Here is an 18,269-nt window from a genome sequence, read left to right on the forward strand (position 1 = left end):
ATCATACCACCTGCACCCTTCAAGAAAGAACTCTGGAGTCCAGCTAGGGTCCTTCCCTCTTATAGTCCACTGCTGAGACAAGACTCAAATAAAATAGGGAATAGCCTAACTAAGCCCTCATTGCGGGCCACTACTCCTACCCTTTCTCTAAGGTCCGACTTGTAGGGCCTGTTGGCCACTCACTTGTCCACACATTCATTCATTCATTCATTCACCCATTTTAAGAACACTGCCTGGACACATCTATGGGCTGGCCTTGTAAATCCACGACCCTCAGCCTCATGGAAGACTTTGGAACTTTTCCTTCATAGCATTGGTCACAATTTTGACTAGACATTTATTTGTAGAAGTGCATGTTAAATGTTTGTCTCTCTGACTAGACTGTAAGCCCTATAAAAACAAAGATCACATGTTACCTCTCCACCCTGTGTCCCAGGACCCAGCCAGAGCCTTGCAGAAAGCAGGTACTTGGGAAATATTTTTGAAAGCCACATGCACGTATAAATGAATGAATGAATGACTCTCTAAAGGAGATATGACCATTACCATTTTTTAGAAGGAAAATACAGACTCAGAGAATCAGGCAGCTAGCCTCCCGCTGCAGCCTCTGGGCAAGGTGGTATTGGAACATGAACCCAGCTGCCTTCATCCCTAGTATGTAGACTGGGCCCACACACTCAGGCTCTTCTCTTGGGCCTGCAGGATGACATCATGATCGATATGGAGGTGGAGAGTGACATCCTGGTGTCTTCAGAAGTCCTTGAAGAGGAAGCCAAGGTAGACTTGGTCACCCCTGAGTCCTTTGCCCAGCCAAGCCGCATGGGGAAGTCCATGATTGAAGACCCAGCTGTGGAAGTGGTCAAGAAGATCCTGCAGTGAGTGGCTATGGGGTGTACGTGGCCTCAGTTTCCTCTTCTAAAATGGGCCTCATAATAGGACACATTCACATGGCATTATGTGCTAACTGGGATGGTACCCAATGCCTGCCCTGGGCTGTCCTCATGGTCACTGGGGAAAAGCTCATATCCTTTCCTTTGGTTTCAGACTTCCCAACTCAAAATGCTCAACCCAGCAGTGCGACAAAGATCAGTTCCAGACAGGTAGAGACAAACAGGTCTGTGGGTCTTGGGGCACTGGCGGTGGTAAAGCCAGTGTTGCCACCTGGTCCATCCTCACCTTGGGTCCTCTGTTCTTGTCCTGGGTGCTCATCACCCAAAGGCTTGAAGCGACACCGGAACCGGGGAGAACATGTCGTGAGAAAGGCCCTGTCTAGTGCCAGTGCCACTTCAACAACGAGGTAGGTCTGCTGGGCTGCTGAGGATCTCCCCTTCCCAGATGCCTTCCCTGTCCCCCTAGACATAGGCCAGAGACCACCCTGTCCATTTATCAGACTGTCCTCGGAAAGTATCACCTGTACTCACAGCTCTGAGACCCCAATGGACCCAGTGAGAAGTTTGCTCTGAAGCTGGTGTTAGTCAGCTCTGTGCTCATTCCTGCTGAGTGATGCAGCTCACACAGCCTCCCACCTTGAGAGCCCATCTGGGCATTCAGTGGTTTTCCATGGTCACAACTGGTAGATCCCAGCCCTCCTCCCATACCCATTCTTCCCAGTCAAAAAGAGGGACATTGGAGATGGCTTTCTCTCCAGGAGAAATCCTGAGCCTCTGCATCCTGGCCAGGCACTCTGCCCATTATGCCCCTGTAGGGGTCATTAGACTCATTACTCAGTGAATGTGGGCCCACAGTGACACTGATTCAACAGAAGGCAAGTAACAGAGCCAGTGGCTGAACTGACTTTTGGGTCCTCTGTGAGCCCTCATTTATATGGTTTGATTCCTGGTTTTGAGGAAGTAACAGTGAGGCAGTTCCTGCTTTGCATACCTCCAAAAGGTCCATGAACATGAATGCCATCTGCAACGTGGAAATAAACCTAAGACAAACCAAATGAGAAAAGCAAAGGCTATTTACTCGGAGCTTGGTACAGCAAGGGAGTCAGCCATCATTACTTATGTTTTAGCAGAGACTCAAAGGCAGACAAGAGTGAAAAACTGTATAGTGGAGAAAAGGAAGGCTTTAAATGTGCCTTTATTGGAGGCTGTTGATGTGGGGAAGCTGGAGGCAGGCCAACTAGCAGGAGGGCATTCTATGTGATTATTTAGGGCTGTGTACTTGACTTTCCCTGATTGGTTCTAAGTTGGAAGCAGGGACAAAATTCAGGGAAGCTGTCAGTTAGTCATCAAGTCCCGGCCATTTGGAGATGATTGTTACAGGAGTTATTGTTTGGCATTCTGGATTGCCACTAGAGATGACAATATGGCTTCCTCCAGATCTGACTTCTATCAGGCTGGCTTCCCGAGTTGTTTATTATAGACAAGGAATTGGTTTCCTGGGCACGTTGCTGCAGGTTCTGGGTCAGAGTTCTGTATTTTTGTACAGTCCAGCTATTGCCCATCTGTATATTCAGTCTCTCAGTGGTTACAAAATGAAGTCCATGTTGCTGGGGCTGTCTGATGTTGCATGGGACATGCTTACACTAAAAATTATTCGCTTCTTATATGGAATTCAAGTTTAACTGGGCACATTGTATTTTTGTTTGAAAAGCACCTCAACCTGTTTTTCTTTGGGTCCTCCCCACAGGAAAGCAAGGATATGAATTTCTGGCCCCTTGCCCCTTCCCAGGGGCCTTGGGTCAGTTTTAGCAATAAGGACTTGACCCCCACAATAAGCATCTCCAAAGCTTTGAGGAGTAGGGAAGTATCTTGAAGGATTCAGGCCCAGACATGGGGGTCACGGTGTCCCATAGGCAGATGCAGGGCCTCCAGCAAGTTAGGTGGGGCTCCCACAGACCTGCCTGTCTACCCCAGCCTCCAGAACACTGATCCACCTTTGTCCCACAGCATCACACGGTACTCCAAGCCCAACCGAATGGACAGAAAGTACCAGGTGCTCGGGGAGAAGCCACCGCCACCAGCTGAGTAAGTGGCACCTTTTCCTTTAAGTCCATTTTAACTTGTTGTCTCTGTGAAGGGGGTGGCTAAATCTGACACCGCTGAGGGGAAAATAAGAAGTGGGGGGGCAGAGCAGGAGAGATTTGCAAGGGGAAAGATGAGGGTCAAGGTCAGTTTGTCTCATCCCATTTCACCTAAATTTGTTGAGAGACATTTTCACCAAAATTTCACATTTTCTAAGTTAAGCTTTTTGGGGTAGTGGGAAGCACACCTCTTTCAAGTCTGGGATTTGTTTGTGGGTTTTTTTCTTCAATTTTTTAATGCCTCACCTCCCTCTTTCCTCTTTCCCTTTATTTTAATTTCATTTATTAAAACAAACTCTGTTCCACTTAATGGCTGCATTTCAAGCAAATAAGCAACTTCAGAAAATTGAAAGCAATCAAAGAGACTCAGAGATACCCTCTCCCCCTTAATCAGGGAACTCACCATCAGCCTTTTTGCCCCACTGGTCTTATCTCTGGGGTTTGTGAAGTTTGCAAAGAAGGGTGGTTTTCAGGGCACCTGGGCGGCTTAGTTGGTTAAGTGTCTGACTTTGACTCAGGTCATGATCTCATGGCTCGTGGGTTCAAGCCCCATGTCAAGTTTTGAACTGACATCGGAGAGCCTGCTTCGGATCCTCTGTCTCCCTCTCTCTCTGTCATTCTCCCAGCTCTCTCTCTAAGAAATAAATAAACATTAAAAAATAAAGAAAAGAAGAGTGACTTCAGGACCTAGAAGTTGGGTCCAAGTCAGCAGCTAGATGCTCCCTTGTCCCATTCAAAAAAGGCATTCCTCGTCATCAAAATCTTGACTTTCAACTTTTTATAGTTCTGTCATTTTATCACATGTGTATATTCATGTAACTATCACCACAATCAAGAAACAGAACTGTTCCATCACCACCAACTGTATGTCACTCCTGTCACCCCTTTATAGCCATACCCATGCCCTCTCCCTCTCCATCCCTAACCCTGAGCAACCACTGATCATTTTCCATCCCTATTATTTTGTCATTTCAAGAAGTTCATATAAACAGTCTCATACAGTGTATGACATTTGCAGAGTGGCTTTTTGTACTCAATATGTTGCCCTTGAGATCCACCGAAGTGGTCGCATGTATCAGTAGTTCATCCCTTTGTATTGCTAAATAGTTAGCCACAGTATAGATGCACCACAGTATTTTAGTGGTGAAAAAAAGATCACAGGCTAAACAGAAAAAAAAATCAAGCACTTATGAAATCTCTGAAAGGGAGAGACTTACCTAGCATAACACAGTGGTGACTTGCTCAGAAAATGGAATCAGACTGATGATGTTTTTACCCCTACCTTGGGACTCTGGCTAAGTGACTTCTCCCCAAGCCTTCACCTTCCCTGTGCACGTGGGTAGAAGAGAGTCCTCTTCTTGGAATTGTGAAGACAAGCCAGCAAGTTGTCTACAGGCCGCCCTTGAGTAATGCAGGATCATCACTCCAAGAAGCACTAGATGAAATCACAAGGAAAAAGATGGAAAATTTTGGCAAATAAATTTTTAAACTCCTTTGAGATAAAATGCAATTAAAAGTTAGATAACAACCAGTCAAGACACAATAGTGGTAAATAAAGACAACAAAGGAAAAATTGGCTCCTCTCCCCATCCCCTTCCCCCAGAAAATTGCTAAAGAAATTTCCAGCACACAATAGGGTAAGGGGAGAATTGGAAGAGACCACACGCGAGGAAGAAATAAAATTAGGAACAAACATGTGGACAAAACGCTAATTCTCACTAGAATGCAAACAAATGAAAAGGGAACAAATCCATTCCATATTTTGCCCAACATTAACCAGTATGTAAATAGATTTTAGAGGAAGTTCCCAGTTTATCAAGGGAGGGTGCAGATGGTCCCTCCCAGGCACTGCCAGTGGGAGGTGTTAAGGAAAAAATTATTCTGATACTTGTTAAAACAGTAAGGAATACTTTATGTGGGACCATTGCAATAGGTGCCAAGACTGTTGCAACAGGGAAGAGGGATGGGGCTCAACTCAGAATACAATAAGGACAAGAGAAGATTTATAGCCAAAATGCAGAGCGAGGAGGTCAGTAGATTGAAAATTCAACGGTAGTGGATTCTTGCCTACTTAGCAGGATTCTTGCTGCAGGCAGGCCATGGCTATTGGAAATCAGAGGTGCTCAGATATTGGGTGGGGGTGGGTGGGTAGTATCTGAACTGACTTAACAGTATTTTTAATTATTTATTTATTTTTAAAAATCTTTATTTATTTATCTTGAGAGAGAGAGAGATTGAGAATCTCAGGCAGGCTCCATGCTGTCAGTGCACAGCCCAACATGGGGCTCAATCTCATGAACAGTGAGATCATGACCTGAGCCGAAATCAATAGTCCAATGTTTAACCAACTGAGCCACCCAGGTGCCCCTGACTTAGTAGTATTCTTACTAACATAGGACATAGCAAGCCAAAGGCGGTGTCCAAGGATGAGGCCTAGTCAAATAGTAGACAAGGGAAATAAAAGCAAAAATTAACTATTGGGACATCATCAAGATAAAGAGCTTCTGGGGGCACCTGGGTGTCTCAGGTGGTTAACCTACTGACTTTGGCTCAGGTCATGATCTCATGGTTCATGAGTTCGAGCTCCGTGTCGGGTTCTGTGCTGACTGCTCAGAGCCCGGAGCCTGCCTCAGATTCTGTGTCTCCCTCTCTCTCTGCCCCTCCCCTGCTCATACTCTGTCTGTCTCTCATTCTCAAAAGTAAACATTAAAAAATAAGATAAAAAGCTTCTGCACAGCGAAAGAAACAATCAACAAAACTAAATGGCAACCGACAGAATAGGAGAAGATTTTTGCAAATGACATATCAGATAAAGGGTTAGTATCAAAAATCTATAAAGAACTTATCAAACTCAACACCCAATAAAACAAATAATCCAGTGAAGAAAAGGGCAGAAGATATGAATAGACACCTCCAAAGAAGACATCCAGATGGCTAACAGTCACATGAAAAGATGTTCAACATCACTCATCATTGGAGAAATACAAATCAAAATCACAATGAGATACCACCTCACACCTGTCAGAATGGCTAAAATTAACAACTCATGAAACAACAGACACTGGAAGGGGTGCAGAGAAAGGGGAACTCTTTTACACTGTTGGTGGGAATGCAAACTGGTGCAGCTACTCTGGAGAACAGTATGGAGGTTCCTCCAAAAAAAAAACCAAACAAACAGAAGTATCTTACCAGCAATTGCACTGTTAGGTATTTATCCAAAGGATACAAAATGCTGATTTTGGGGTGTGCGTGGGTGGCTCAGCTGGTTGGGCATCTGTCTCTTGATCTTGGCTCAGGTCATGATCTCATGGTTTGTGAGTTTGAGCCCTACGTCAGGCTCTACACTGACAGCCTGCTTGGAACTCTCTCTCATCTCCACCCCTACCCCACTTGTGCTTTCTCTCTTTCAAAATAAATAAACTTTAAAAAATGCTGATTTCAAGGGGCACATGCGCCCCAATATTTATAGCAGCACTATCAACAGTAGCCAGATTATGGAAGAAGCCCAAATGTGCATCGACTGATGAATGCATAAAGAGGTGGTACACACACACACACACACACCACAGGAATATTACTCGGCAATCAAAAAGAATGAAAATTTGCCATTTGCAATGACCTGGATGGAACTAGAATGTATTATGTTAAGCGAAATAAGTCAGTCAAAATATATGATTTCACTTATATGTGGAATTTAAAAAACAGATGGACATAGGGGAAGGGAAGGAAAAATAAGATAAAAACAGGGAAGCAAACCGTAAGAGACTCTTCAATACAGATGGTAGGGGATGGGCTAAATGGGGGATGGGCATTAAGGAGGGCACTTGGGGTGAGCACTGGGTGTTACATGTAAGTGATGAATCACTGGGTTCTACTCCTGAAACCAATACTACACTGTATGTTAACTAACTTGAATTTAAATAAATAAATTTTAAAAAAAGAAAGATTTAAAAAAATCAGAAAACCTAACAGTCCAAAAATAGAGGATTGCAAACCATGGTGCTTACATACTAGATGGTGTTACACAGCCATTTAAAAAGATATCTTAATGTGGGGGAACACTTAACAAGTGAACAGAATGTAAAATACACATGAACCTAATTCCAAACTGACTTTAAAAGCAGCCAGAAGGAAATACAATAAAATGTTGGCATTCATTTTCTCCTTTGCTTTTCAGTATATTTCTAATTTTCTTTAGTTATGATGAGTGAATTTCAAAATGAAACAGTGAGTGGCCTATATACATATGTTTTAGAAATTGGCTGCATCACTTAACAAAAATTGTGAAAAATTAAGTGTCCTACATCTTAAGGTTCTAAGTTAAATTAAGTTCTAATACATCTATCCCTTCCCTTATTTCACTTTTACTATTGAGATAATTGACTTAACTGGCCAGGAATATCCACTGGTATTGTGCAACTTTGTTTAATAAAGCCCCAGTGTGTGCAGAGTCAGCCTAAATGGCAGAGGTACCGGAAGGCGGATGTTTGGTCCTACAGGAAGTCCTGCTTATTTGATTAATAAGAAATTGTTCTTTCTTCTTTCAACCAATACTGAGGTACAAATAAGTTCAGACCCTGTAGCGGGACTGGGGGTCCCATGGTGAGCAAAACAGACACATGCGGTCTGTCTAGATGGACTTTACCATCTTCTAGAAGAGAAGCCAGTCACAAAAATCAATCCCAAATCCCTCTGTGGGGAGTATTGTAGGGCTGAGGACCACTCTGAGAGCATTGGACCAGGATGGTCAGGAATTGCCACCAGGTTAGGATCTGAGGAAGAGCAGGAGCAAATGTGACCAAGAAGAAAGTTAACCATGTTCTCTGGGGAGGAATCAGTGTGTGCAAAGGTCCCAGGGCAGGAGCAAGTAGCTACAATGAGTGATGAGGCCAAAAGAGAATAGACTCTTGGAAGGGGCCAAACCGAGCTTATCATATACAAGAGCCATTAAACTAGACAAATAGAAATATTAGGTGAGAACACACCTGGGAATCACATGAACTGTCCAATCCTGGCTGGGCTGCTGAGCACTCAGAATGTTCTGTCCATTTGGTTTTGTCCACACCATTTGGTGTGATTAGACAAGACCCCTCAGGGATCTGTCTTTTGTGTCTTTCAGGGATTTTAAAGGGATCATCCTGACCCTCCTCTGGGAGAGCAATGAGCATCTGCTGAATGTTGTGGAGGTGAGGGCTGCTGCCCAGAGGCCTCTGCGTGCCCCTGGACTGGCTGCTGGCCATATGTCCCCAGCCACCTCTGCCTCTTAGATTTTGCTGATAATGGCTTTGTGGGTGAAATTGAGAGAAAGGGACCCACAATCACAGCTACCTAGCTTCTGTCACTTCATGTGGTGTTTTCTCCATCCTAAAAATTAAACCTCATTCATTCATTTATCCATTTACTGAGCCACCAAACATTTCTCGGACACTTACTACATGTCAGATACTGGGTGGGCTAAGAGGAACAAGCCCAGTCTCTGTCCCTGGGAGGCCAGCACCCCGCGTAGGACAACAGACATGGCGGCACCACAGGGAGATGGATGGGGCTGCTGGAGCTACCGAGTGCACAGTTCCAGCACACCCCACACAGGGCTGTCTGTGTGCGTTCCTGTCGGCCTCCCACTAGGCTGCAAATCCTTCAGAATGGGGTCTGTGAGTCATCCATATTTGTGGCCTTTGGCCTAGTACCTAGTTTGGCACTTCATAGAACGCTCTCAACCTGGTCATTGGAATGAGATTCCATTTGGGTCTTGAAGGACAAAAAAAGAGTTTTGCCATTCAGTCACTTATGCCTTGAGTACTGGGATATTGGCAGTGGTAAAAAGGGCAGTTGGGTAGGAAGAGTGACATCAGGAGAATGGGCTAGGAGGTGTGGAGAGTGGGGTGGAGGATGCAGGAGCATGGGCCAGAGCCCCATGGTGAGCATCCTTGCCCAGACAGCATCGACCTCTTTTGCAGGAGTTTTACCGCAAAGAGAAGCACTCAGTCACCAGGCCTGACTGCATGTACGAAAACTTTGACCAGTGTGCAGAGAATATCTGCAAGAGGATCCTGGAATACCATGTCCAGACAGACGAGTACCATAACTCCTGCCTCATAGGTGGGTCTGGGAGGCAGGCGGGCAGGCAGGTCGAGGGTGTGGCACATGCCACCAATTGAGCAGAGCCTGGGCCTCACAGCCTGGAGGGTGCCCTCCTGACCCGGAGGTCACTGAGGGAGGCACAGGAGCCTCCCTGTGAAAAGCTGCCATCTTGGAATTAGGTAAAAACATTGATCAGATTTAACTGGGAGGCACAACAACGCTGAAAAAAAAATCACTTTTCTTGAGAAATCTGGCGATTTGTATCACTAAAAATGTTTTGTTCATTGCACAGGTAATTTTGACAGCTTTATTGAGATAGTCACATACCACACAATCTGCCCGTGTAAAATCTCCAATTCAGTGGATTTTAGTATATTCTCAGAGTTGGGCAACGATCACTACTTCCCTGTCCCTCCATCACTGCCCCAGCCCTAAGCAGCCACTCAACTACTTTCTGCCTCTGTAGATTTCCTATTCTGAGCTTGCATATGCACGGAATCACTGTGTGCTCCTTTGTGACTGGTTTCTTTCATTCTGCATAACATTTTCAAGGTTCATCCGTGTTGTAGCATGTGTCAGTATTTCATTCCTTTTCATGACTCACTCTTATTCCATTGTGTGCATATGCCACGTTTTATTTACCCTGCATCAGTAGACATTTGTCTGTTTCCACCTTTGGCTACTGTGAATATTGCTGTTATAAACATTCACATACACGTTTTGTGTGGACATACGTTTTCCTTTCTCTTGGATGTATAGCTAGGAGTGGAATTGCTGGGTCATGTGGTAACTCTGTATTTGAACGTTTGAAGAAAACTTTCCACGGGTATTTGTTAAGTATCAACTGTATGCCTGGCCCATGCTGGGCTCTGATGACCCCGATAGACACAGCCTCCTGGAGAATAGGGACGTGAAAACAGGCAGGTAGAATACATCTTGCCATTTACATTTATTGTAATGACATTAAAGAGGCTGTGAAAACACGCCCAGTGCCCACCTTTACCCATTTCTCCACGTTCCTCTGCATCTTTGTCCGTAGCCACGCGTGTTTTATGCGGTTGTAAGTCCTAATTATTCCTGCTGTGTTGGGTAGAAGGGGGAAATGATTGGAGGAGAGCTAGACCTAGTTTCAAGGCCCAGCACTGCCTTCTCTCTGCCTTATGACCTTGACCAAGTCACCTCACCTCTGTGAGCCTCAGTTTCCTTGTCTGTAAACTGGAGATAAAGACAACACTCACTGTGCAAGTGTTTTGAGGATTAAGCCCACTACACAGACTTGCCATATACAGAGGAAATAACCAGTGGTGGCTCTCACTATTGTGGCTGTAGAATGACTGGCATTGAAACTACTGGAGCATTTTGTTTCTCTAGCTCAGAATGTCCCCATGTGAAGTCTGGGATCCTATCCTATGTGACCTTCCTCAAAAGAAAGGTTCTGTGGTCAAATGTATGGGTTTGGGAAATGCCGAAGATTATGTCCCTCTCTGGAAGAGTCACAGTTCTCATTAAATGGAGACTTCCATTTCCTGAAATTTGGGAGTCCAGTATCCTGACCACCTTTCCCACTGAAAACATTTACAAGTATTGGATATACCATTTTTGGGATGAGCTCTTTTAATTGATGAGCTACCCATAAAGTAAGAAATACACAAGGGTCCCACATTGGGTGAAAATAGGAACTCCGAGAAAGAAATTGAACAGTAACACATTGCCGTAAGGATATTGCTGACTCCCAGGTGAGCTTGAGCCTTTGTTTTCATGGCCTCCAGGGCTTTGGGAGCAGAAGACAAAGCCCCAGACCACCCATGGTGCAAAGTCCGGAAGGACACAAGCCACAGAAAACTGGGACCACCCCCTCAGGGCTCTAGCTGCAAAGTGGGGTAAATGAGACAGAAACCAAGTCCCCCTCCCCTGTCCTTCAGCACCACCAGCAGCAGCAACTAGAAGGAAACTGTCTTATTAAAAAACCTTGGTACTGGGTAAAGCAGAAGGGAAACTCTAATAAGAATCTGTAGCTATAAAATGGCCTTGGTGCCTGAAGTTAACTTTGTTTTTGTAGATCATCCAAAAGACCTCCAACCGACAATTTAGCTTAAAATGGTCTTGAATTAGTGGTGCCCAGATGCTTATCTGGTAGACACCATAAATCCTTTCTAGAAAAGAAACCCACCTTCAATTCATGCCTCTAAGGATTCTCACAAGTCAAATTCCCAGAATAAGAGCTCACAATAAACAAACAACACACGCACACACACACACACATACACACAGGGAAAAGTCCCCTAAAGCATGAGGCAGCAGAAGGAGATCAGTAAAGACTTCAGATACTGAACCTATTAGACACAGAATATAAAATAATGTATTTATTACAGTTAAATTAAAAAGGATACTGAAAACATGAGGAAGAAGTGAGAGACTATGAAAATGACCAAATAGGAAAGAGAACCACATAGAACTTCTATATTGGAAAAATAAATAGCTGAAATTTTGAAATTGTGAATGGCTTCTACTATCAGAGTAAATTTCCAAAACACAATGCAGAGAAACAAAGAGATGAAAGTCTGGGAGAGGTAAAGGGATATGGATGAGAAGGTAGGTGTAACGTAGAGCTACTTAGGGGTCCCCAGGGACAGAAGGGGACCAGGGTCGAGGCAATCTTTGAGGAGATAATGGATAAAACAGACTCCTCAAGGCTCCATGCACTTTTCATAAGCTGGGAAGTCCTGTAGAGTATTGAAGAGAAGTCCTTTGAATTTGCTTAATCCAGTATTTTCTGTACTGCTCTGACCACAGGATCCCTCCTAATGAGATAGATATGACCACATTGTAGACCAAGTCCTTCTCTTTGGGAAATTGCTTTGGGGCTTTGTGGGAGAGATCACTTCAGCATCTTGGCTCTGCTCTGTTCCCTTGCCTGGTCCCCCACCTCCCAACTCCTGTAGAATTACGGGCCCAGATGAGGAGATTTGAGGAGCTGCTGCCCCAGGTCTGCTGGCTGGTGATGGAGAACTTCAAAGAACACCACTGGAAAAGATTCTGTGCATCTGCCAAAGAGATCCGGGGACAGTTCTGGGATTATCAGGAGAAGCTGGAGATAAGGAAGGTGGGAGCCCCAGGACTAGTCCTCCTTCTCTGGGACCAAGGGCCCCTGGGAGCTCAGAAATGGGGGCAAGGCATAGGCAGAACTGGCCAGGCTGGCATCGTTGCATGGGGACTAAGGGACACAGGGCATTGGAGAAATGCCTTCTTCTTCATAGAAGGTGTTCAATAAACTCCTTTTTTGGATTTAATGAGTGGGTCTGCTGATTCTGTGGGAGTGTGGTCATTGACATGAGCAGCAAAAGTCTACCTGGTTCTTGGAGCAGAGACATGGATGCCATTGATTTTATTGGACTTAAGGCTCTGGTTATACTGGGGCTGCTGCTCAGCTCTCCCACTCCCCAGCCCTCAGAGTCAGCTCCAGTCATGCCCCCATCTTGCCTTCTCTGCCTTCCTCTGTCCATCCATGGCCTTTCCCACATCCGGGTCAGAGCACACAAGTCTGACTATGGCCATTTAGCAGAGGGCATGGGCCCGTGACATTCTGGCCCTGACCTAGAGACCAGGTCAAAATCCCCACTGATTTCTGGATTGTTTGATTAAAGGATGAAAATGCCCAGAAGCTCCATCAAAATCTTGGACATCCCGCACATATCCAAGAAATGGAGTCTCTGTGTCAAGTGGAAGAGAAAAGGCAGAACGATTTAGACACTGTGATTATGGCAACCAGGGAGAAGCTTGAGGTCAGTGGTGCCATTGGCTGCCAGGCCTGGATGCTGAGGGCTGTACTGCCCCCAGAGAGTCTCCCCCAACTGACAGTCCAGCAACAGCACTGAGCATGGCCCCTAGATGGTACCCTGGCCAAAAGGGGCATGAAAGCCAGCAGGTTTCATAGAGCTGGCTGGTCATTACTGGCTGGCTTAACTTGCATCTTTTGATTTCTAAATGAATTAATTACAAAATTACTAATGAGAACTTTTTTCAAGACCCACATCTATGTATTTTGTGTTTAGTGAATAACCTCTGGGTGTTCCTTGGCCACCTCTTTTTTTTAATGTTTATTTATTTTTGAGAGAGAGAGAGAGAGAGAGAGAGAGTAAGCAGGTGGGGGAGGAGCAGAGAAAGAGGGAGACACAGAATCCAAAGCAGGCTCTAGCCTCTGTGCTGTCAGCCCAGAGCCCGATGCAGGGCTTGAACTCACAAACTGTGAGATCATGACCAGAGCCGAAGTCAGATGTTTAACTGACTGAACCACGCAGGCGCCCAGCTTGACCAGTTCTAAACCATTTCCTATCTTTGAGCCCAGTCAGCTCTTGGGAGAGGCCTCTTGGCTGAGGACCAGATGCCACTTAACTCGGACATAGTTGACTCATGGCTTTGGTCTCGTCTCACCTGCCAGCTTCCCAAGTCCTCCCTCAGCTGGCCTTGGGGGCAGACCCCTCTCCCTGCAGCAGCAGACTCCCCATGTTCCCTGCAGGAATTCACCAGGAAGTACGGCCGGTTTTTCATAGCCAGCCTGGCCACCTTCACCGAGAAGTTCCTGCTGCAGTTGGATGAAGTGGTCACCATCGACGATGTCCGGGTTGCAAGTAAGTGGTGCCGTGGACCTTGTGCCTGAGCCCCAGGGGTGGGGGTGAGGTGGAGGCAGACGGGCCCAGGGCATCTGCTTTTCCCCAGCTCACTGGAATGAAACCAGATTCTCTACCGAGAGGACTGATGGTTTTTGGTTTTCGTTAACAGTAAGGTGTTGTTGTTTTTTAATTAAAAAAGTAAATCCCAAATGGGTCAAAAATTATATGTAAAAAAATAACCCTAATAGTAAATATTTTCATAATCTTGGAGTAGGGACAGCTTCCCTAAGTAGGAGATGAGAGCCAGAAGCTGTGAAGGCGATGGCTGGCACTCCTCCATGGCCAAAATAAAAACGAAGAAAAATGTCAAAAACTTGAAAGAAAAACCACAACTGGACAAATGTTCCTAACAGGCTATAGGCCAGAAAAAGATGTAACCTCCCCCATGGTAGAGGTTACATTTCTAAAAAGAGGCAAAGGACAAACACATGCAATGCAAAAGAGAAGCAGTTCATATGTCCAGTGAGTGTAAAAGATGCTTGACCTCACTGAGGATGAATAATGAGAATGTAAACACTATTAAGATATCACTTTTCACCAACAGCCTGGCAAGGTTTGCAAATTGAGTGACACCCAGCCCTGGTGAGAATGTCAGAAAGCCCAGGTACCACAGAGACCCCTGGAGAGGTGTACATCAATATCCCTGTCTTGGAGAGCCCTCTGTCAGCACCTGTCGAAATTCAGACGGTGTATACCTTTCACCCGGCAGTTCTAACACTAGGAATATATCTGACAGAAATACACAATTTTTCCAAAGATATCTTTCCAAGCATATTCATCACAGCATCATTTGATGTCGCAAAGAACTGGAAACAACACTAACATCCACGTGTAGGTGATTGGATCAGTAAATTATGGTCCCGATGTACAAGTGCATACTGGGCAGCTGTTAAAGGGGGTCAGCGTGTCTACGCGTGCCAGTGTGCAGAGTCAGGAAGGAATACTGTTATGGGAAAAAGCAAGTTCACAATTAGTACTTATCTATGATACCATTTTTTTAAAAAAGTGCATATGTGATATAAACATATATTCACATATATGTATGTGAATCTGTGTGAGGGACAGACACAGAATGAGAAAGACAGAGCCTGAGGGACAGGTCCCACACTGTTGACAATGATCACCTCTGGTGGGTGGAATGGTGACAGACTCCTAAATTTTTTTCTTTTCCCCCGTTAGGTGATGTTTAAACTTTTTCTAACGTGTGTTTTGCTTTTATAACTATATAAAGACTAATATTTTTTTATTTTGTTTATTTTTGAAAGAGAAAGAGAGACAGAGACAGAGCATGAGCAGGGGAGGGGTCAGAGAAGGAGAGCGACACAGAATCTGAAGCAGGCTGAGACTCTGAGCTGTCAGCACAGAGCCCGATGCCAGACTCGAACTTTTGTTTTGTTTTTTTTTTTTAACGTTTATTTATTTTTTTGAGACAGAGAGAAACAGAGCATGAACAGGGGAGGGTCAGAGAGAGGGAGACACAGAATCTGAAACAGGCTCCAGGCTCTGAGCGGTCAGCACAGAGCCCGACGCGGGGCTTGAACTCATGGACCACGAGATCATGACCTGAGCCGAAGCCGGCCGCTTAACCGACTGAGCCACCCAGGCGTCCCCAGACTCGAACTTTTGAACTGCGAGATCATGACCTGAGCTGAAGTCTGACGCTTAACCGATTGAGACTTCCAGGCACCCCAAGGTTTAAATCATATAGTAAATGTTATCCATTTACTTACCTACTGAGTAATTAAAATAGATTACTTTTATTTTTAAGAGCTTTTGGGATCCCTGGATGGCTCAGCTGATTGAGTGTCTGACTCTCAATTTTGGCTCAGGTCGTAATCTCATGGTTTGATCAATCAAGTCCCATATCAGGCTCCATTCTGAGCATGGAGCCAGCTTAACTGTCTCTCCCTTTCCCTCTACCCCTCCCCGACTTGCTCACACGTGCACTCTCAAAAGTTTTTATTACAAAGACAATACATTGTTATGGTAAAAATTAAAAACTTAGGGTGCCTAGGTGGCTCAGTTGGTTAAGCGTCTGACTTTGGCTCAAGTCATGGTCTCGCAATTCGTGGGTTCAAGCCCTGCATCACGCTCTGTGCTGGCAGCTCTGAGCCTGGAGACTGCTTCGGATTCTGTGTCTCCCTCTCTCTCGGCCCCTCCCTTGCTTGATCACTCTCTCTCTCTCTCAAAATAAATAAAAACATTTTAAAAAATATTTTTAATTAAAAACTCAATCTTAATTACAAAGAAAGGGAAGAACACAGTCCTTCTAACTCAGAACTAAGTGCCCTTAATGTTTGCTGTCCCATCTTTCCAGTCCTTTCCTTTTGGGCACAGACCTGAGTGTGTGTGTGTGTGTGTGTGTGTGTGTGTGTGTTACAGGGTGTGTGCTCTTCCATGACCTAATTCGCCCTCGGGTGGACATTGGCCAAGCCAGTCAATCATCTTCTTGAGCATTTTCACTTGCTGTGCATTGTACTTTATTCATTAGTCCCCTGCTGTTGAACGTGGGGCCATTTCCAATTTTTCACTCCTATAATTGTGCTGAAGGGAACATCTTCATCCTTATATCTCTATTCCGGGGCAATAGGTTCCTGGAAGTGGACTTTTTGGGTCCACTTGCATTTTGCATTTTTGCAAATGCTCTCCTGCTGTAGGGATTTTGCAAATCTCCTGCTGTAACTCTGGCTTCTGGGCCAAGCAGCCTGGCCCTGCCCTCCCTGGCAGATCGGGGCAGCTCCTGCCTGCTGGCTGTCACTCGGCTGCTGCAGCCCCGTCAGGAAGGCACTTGAAAGGACAGGTCAGTGAGCCAGAGGGACAACATTGAATGTGTTTGCCCCAGGGACAGTTCAGAACCCATTTGAGCTGGTATAAGCCAAAGAGGGGTCTATAAAGCTTATTTGGAGGCTTGTGGAAGCTGTGTGAAGGTCAGAGCGTCGGGCTCTGGGCTTTGGAGCTGGGAAGACCGCCTAAATCACACCTCCCATCACCAGCCCCCCCACCCCCACTGGGCCTTCAGATCTGGTGCTTTCAGCTTCTCTGTGGGACTGGGCTCTGCCTCCCACTGGACACTCCAAGTCGGGAGGAAGGGAGAAAGCCCTCATCCCTCTAAACGTAGGGTCGGGGGAAATCCCCTTGATCTCAGCCCGTGTGTGAAGCTATGGTCATAACCTGTCTTTTGCCTGCCAGGGATGGAGCCTACCAAACAGAAAACATCAATCCTCATACGGAGGAAACTCGCTAGGCTTTCCCTGAAGGAAGAAAGTGAGAAGCCCCTGATTGAGCGGGGGAGCAGGTAAGAGCCAAGAGCATTGAAGAATACCACCAATGGCTGAGTTTGCTGGAGCACGAGGCAGCAGCATAGTCAGGGGCAACTGGAAGCCTTGGAAAGGCATTATGTTCTAAGCCTCAGTTTCCTTGCCTGTGAAATGGGCATGGAAGCCCACCTTCTGTGGTATTACAAAGAGAAAGTTTCGTGAGATTGTACTTAGAGTGCCCCTGGCACACAGTTAAGAGCTCAGCAGCTATTAGTTCCTTTGATAAGGACCCACAAAGGGGCCCCCAAAGAAAGGGAGGCCCATCCCAGTATGGGGCACATTCTTGAGTCACTAGTCGCACTGTGGAGCGCTGCATGTGTGATAAGAGCTGTCAAAGTCCTTGTTCTCTGTGCCCCAAGAATGTGACTCTGGAAGAGGAAGTAAGGCGGGGATTTGCCCAACACAGTGGGAAAAATGGGCCAGGAATCGGTGACTGCCACCTGGCTGGCCCACTGCTGAGGAAACTGAGGCCTGCAAAAGGGAGACAACTAGAAGTGCAGCATTCCTCTCTCCCGTGCAGAAGCCAAGACCGGCTACACCCATGGATTCAGTGTGAAAGTAGGAAAAAGAACTTGAAGAAACTTAATGTTAAATGCTCAGTAAGGTTTTTCTTTTAAGGAAGACATTTACAACATGATCTTTTAAAAAATAAAAAAAGGCAAAGATATGCCAAACGTTTCCACTGGGATTGGAGGGTGCGCTGTGAAGGACGATGACAAGCATGTCAGACTTTTACATGCATGTTTGTTTGTAGGAAGTGGCCAGGAATCAAACCCACTGATGTCACCATCCAGAACAAGATTCTCCTCCGGAAAACATCATCCATCATCACCACCAAAACGACCCTGGGCCACCTGGCGGTTGTGGAAGCCCGAGATGCCGTCTACCTGGTGAGTCAAGAGACAGGGTGCAGATGGGCATGTCCTAGGGAGCACAGGGCAGCTCAGTTTGGCTGCCTTGGGAAGAAAGGAGCTTCCCATCCCAAGGTGCCCTCATGTTTGGCCCATGGGGAAGGTGACCCATGCCAGAGGGCCCCAGAGCACAGTGTCAACACTCAAGACAGTTAATGTTCGCAGACCCATGTTCATGGGTCATGTCCAATCCCAGTGATAGTGTGGGTCTGATGGCATGAGCCCCAGTGCCAGGGGGAGCCCAGCTGAGGGACACCAC

General features: G+C 45.8%; 1 protein-coding gene across 1 annotated transcript in view; it reads left to right on the forward strand.

Annotated features, from left to right (window-relative positions):
* The window catches only part of CCDC180 (coiled-coil domain containing 180), a 60,339-nt gene that overhangs the window by 41,029 nt on the left and 1,041 nt on the right, over positions 1-18,269 (forward strand). The window contains exons 28-38 of the mRNA XM_049626849.1: positions 703-875; positions 1,045-1,100; positions 1,219-1,297; positions 2,898-2,975; positions 8,151-8,217; positions 8,989-9,130; positions 12,055-12,215; positions 12,757-12,894; positions 13,629-13,740; positions 16,972-17,077; positions 17,854-17,989. Of these exons, the coding sequence (XP_049482806.1) occupies positions 703-875; positions 1,045-1,100; positions 1,219-1,297; positions 2,898-2,975; positions 8,151-8,217; positions 8,989-9,130; positions 12,055-12,215; positions 12,757-12,894; positions 13,629-13,740; positions 16,972-17,077; positions 17,854-17,989 (1,248 nt within the window). The remainder of the gene's footprint in view (positions 1-702; positions 876-1,044; positions 1,101-1,218; positions 1,298-2,897; positions 2,976-8,150; positions 8,218-8,988; positions 9,131-12,054; positions 12,216-12,756; positions 12,895-13,628; positions 13,741-16,971; positions 17,078-17,853; positions 17,990-18,269) is intronic.

Source organism: Panthera uncia, chromosome D4 (genome assembly GCF_023721935.1).
Source record: "Panthera uncia isolate 11264 chromosome D4, Puncia_PCG_1.0, whole genome shotgun sequence".
Classification (NCBI taxonomy): Eukaryota; Metazoa; Chordata; class Mammalia; order Carnivora; family Felidae; genus Panthera; species Panthera uncia.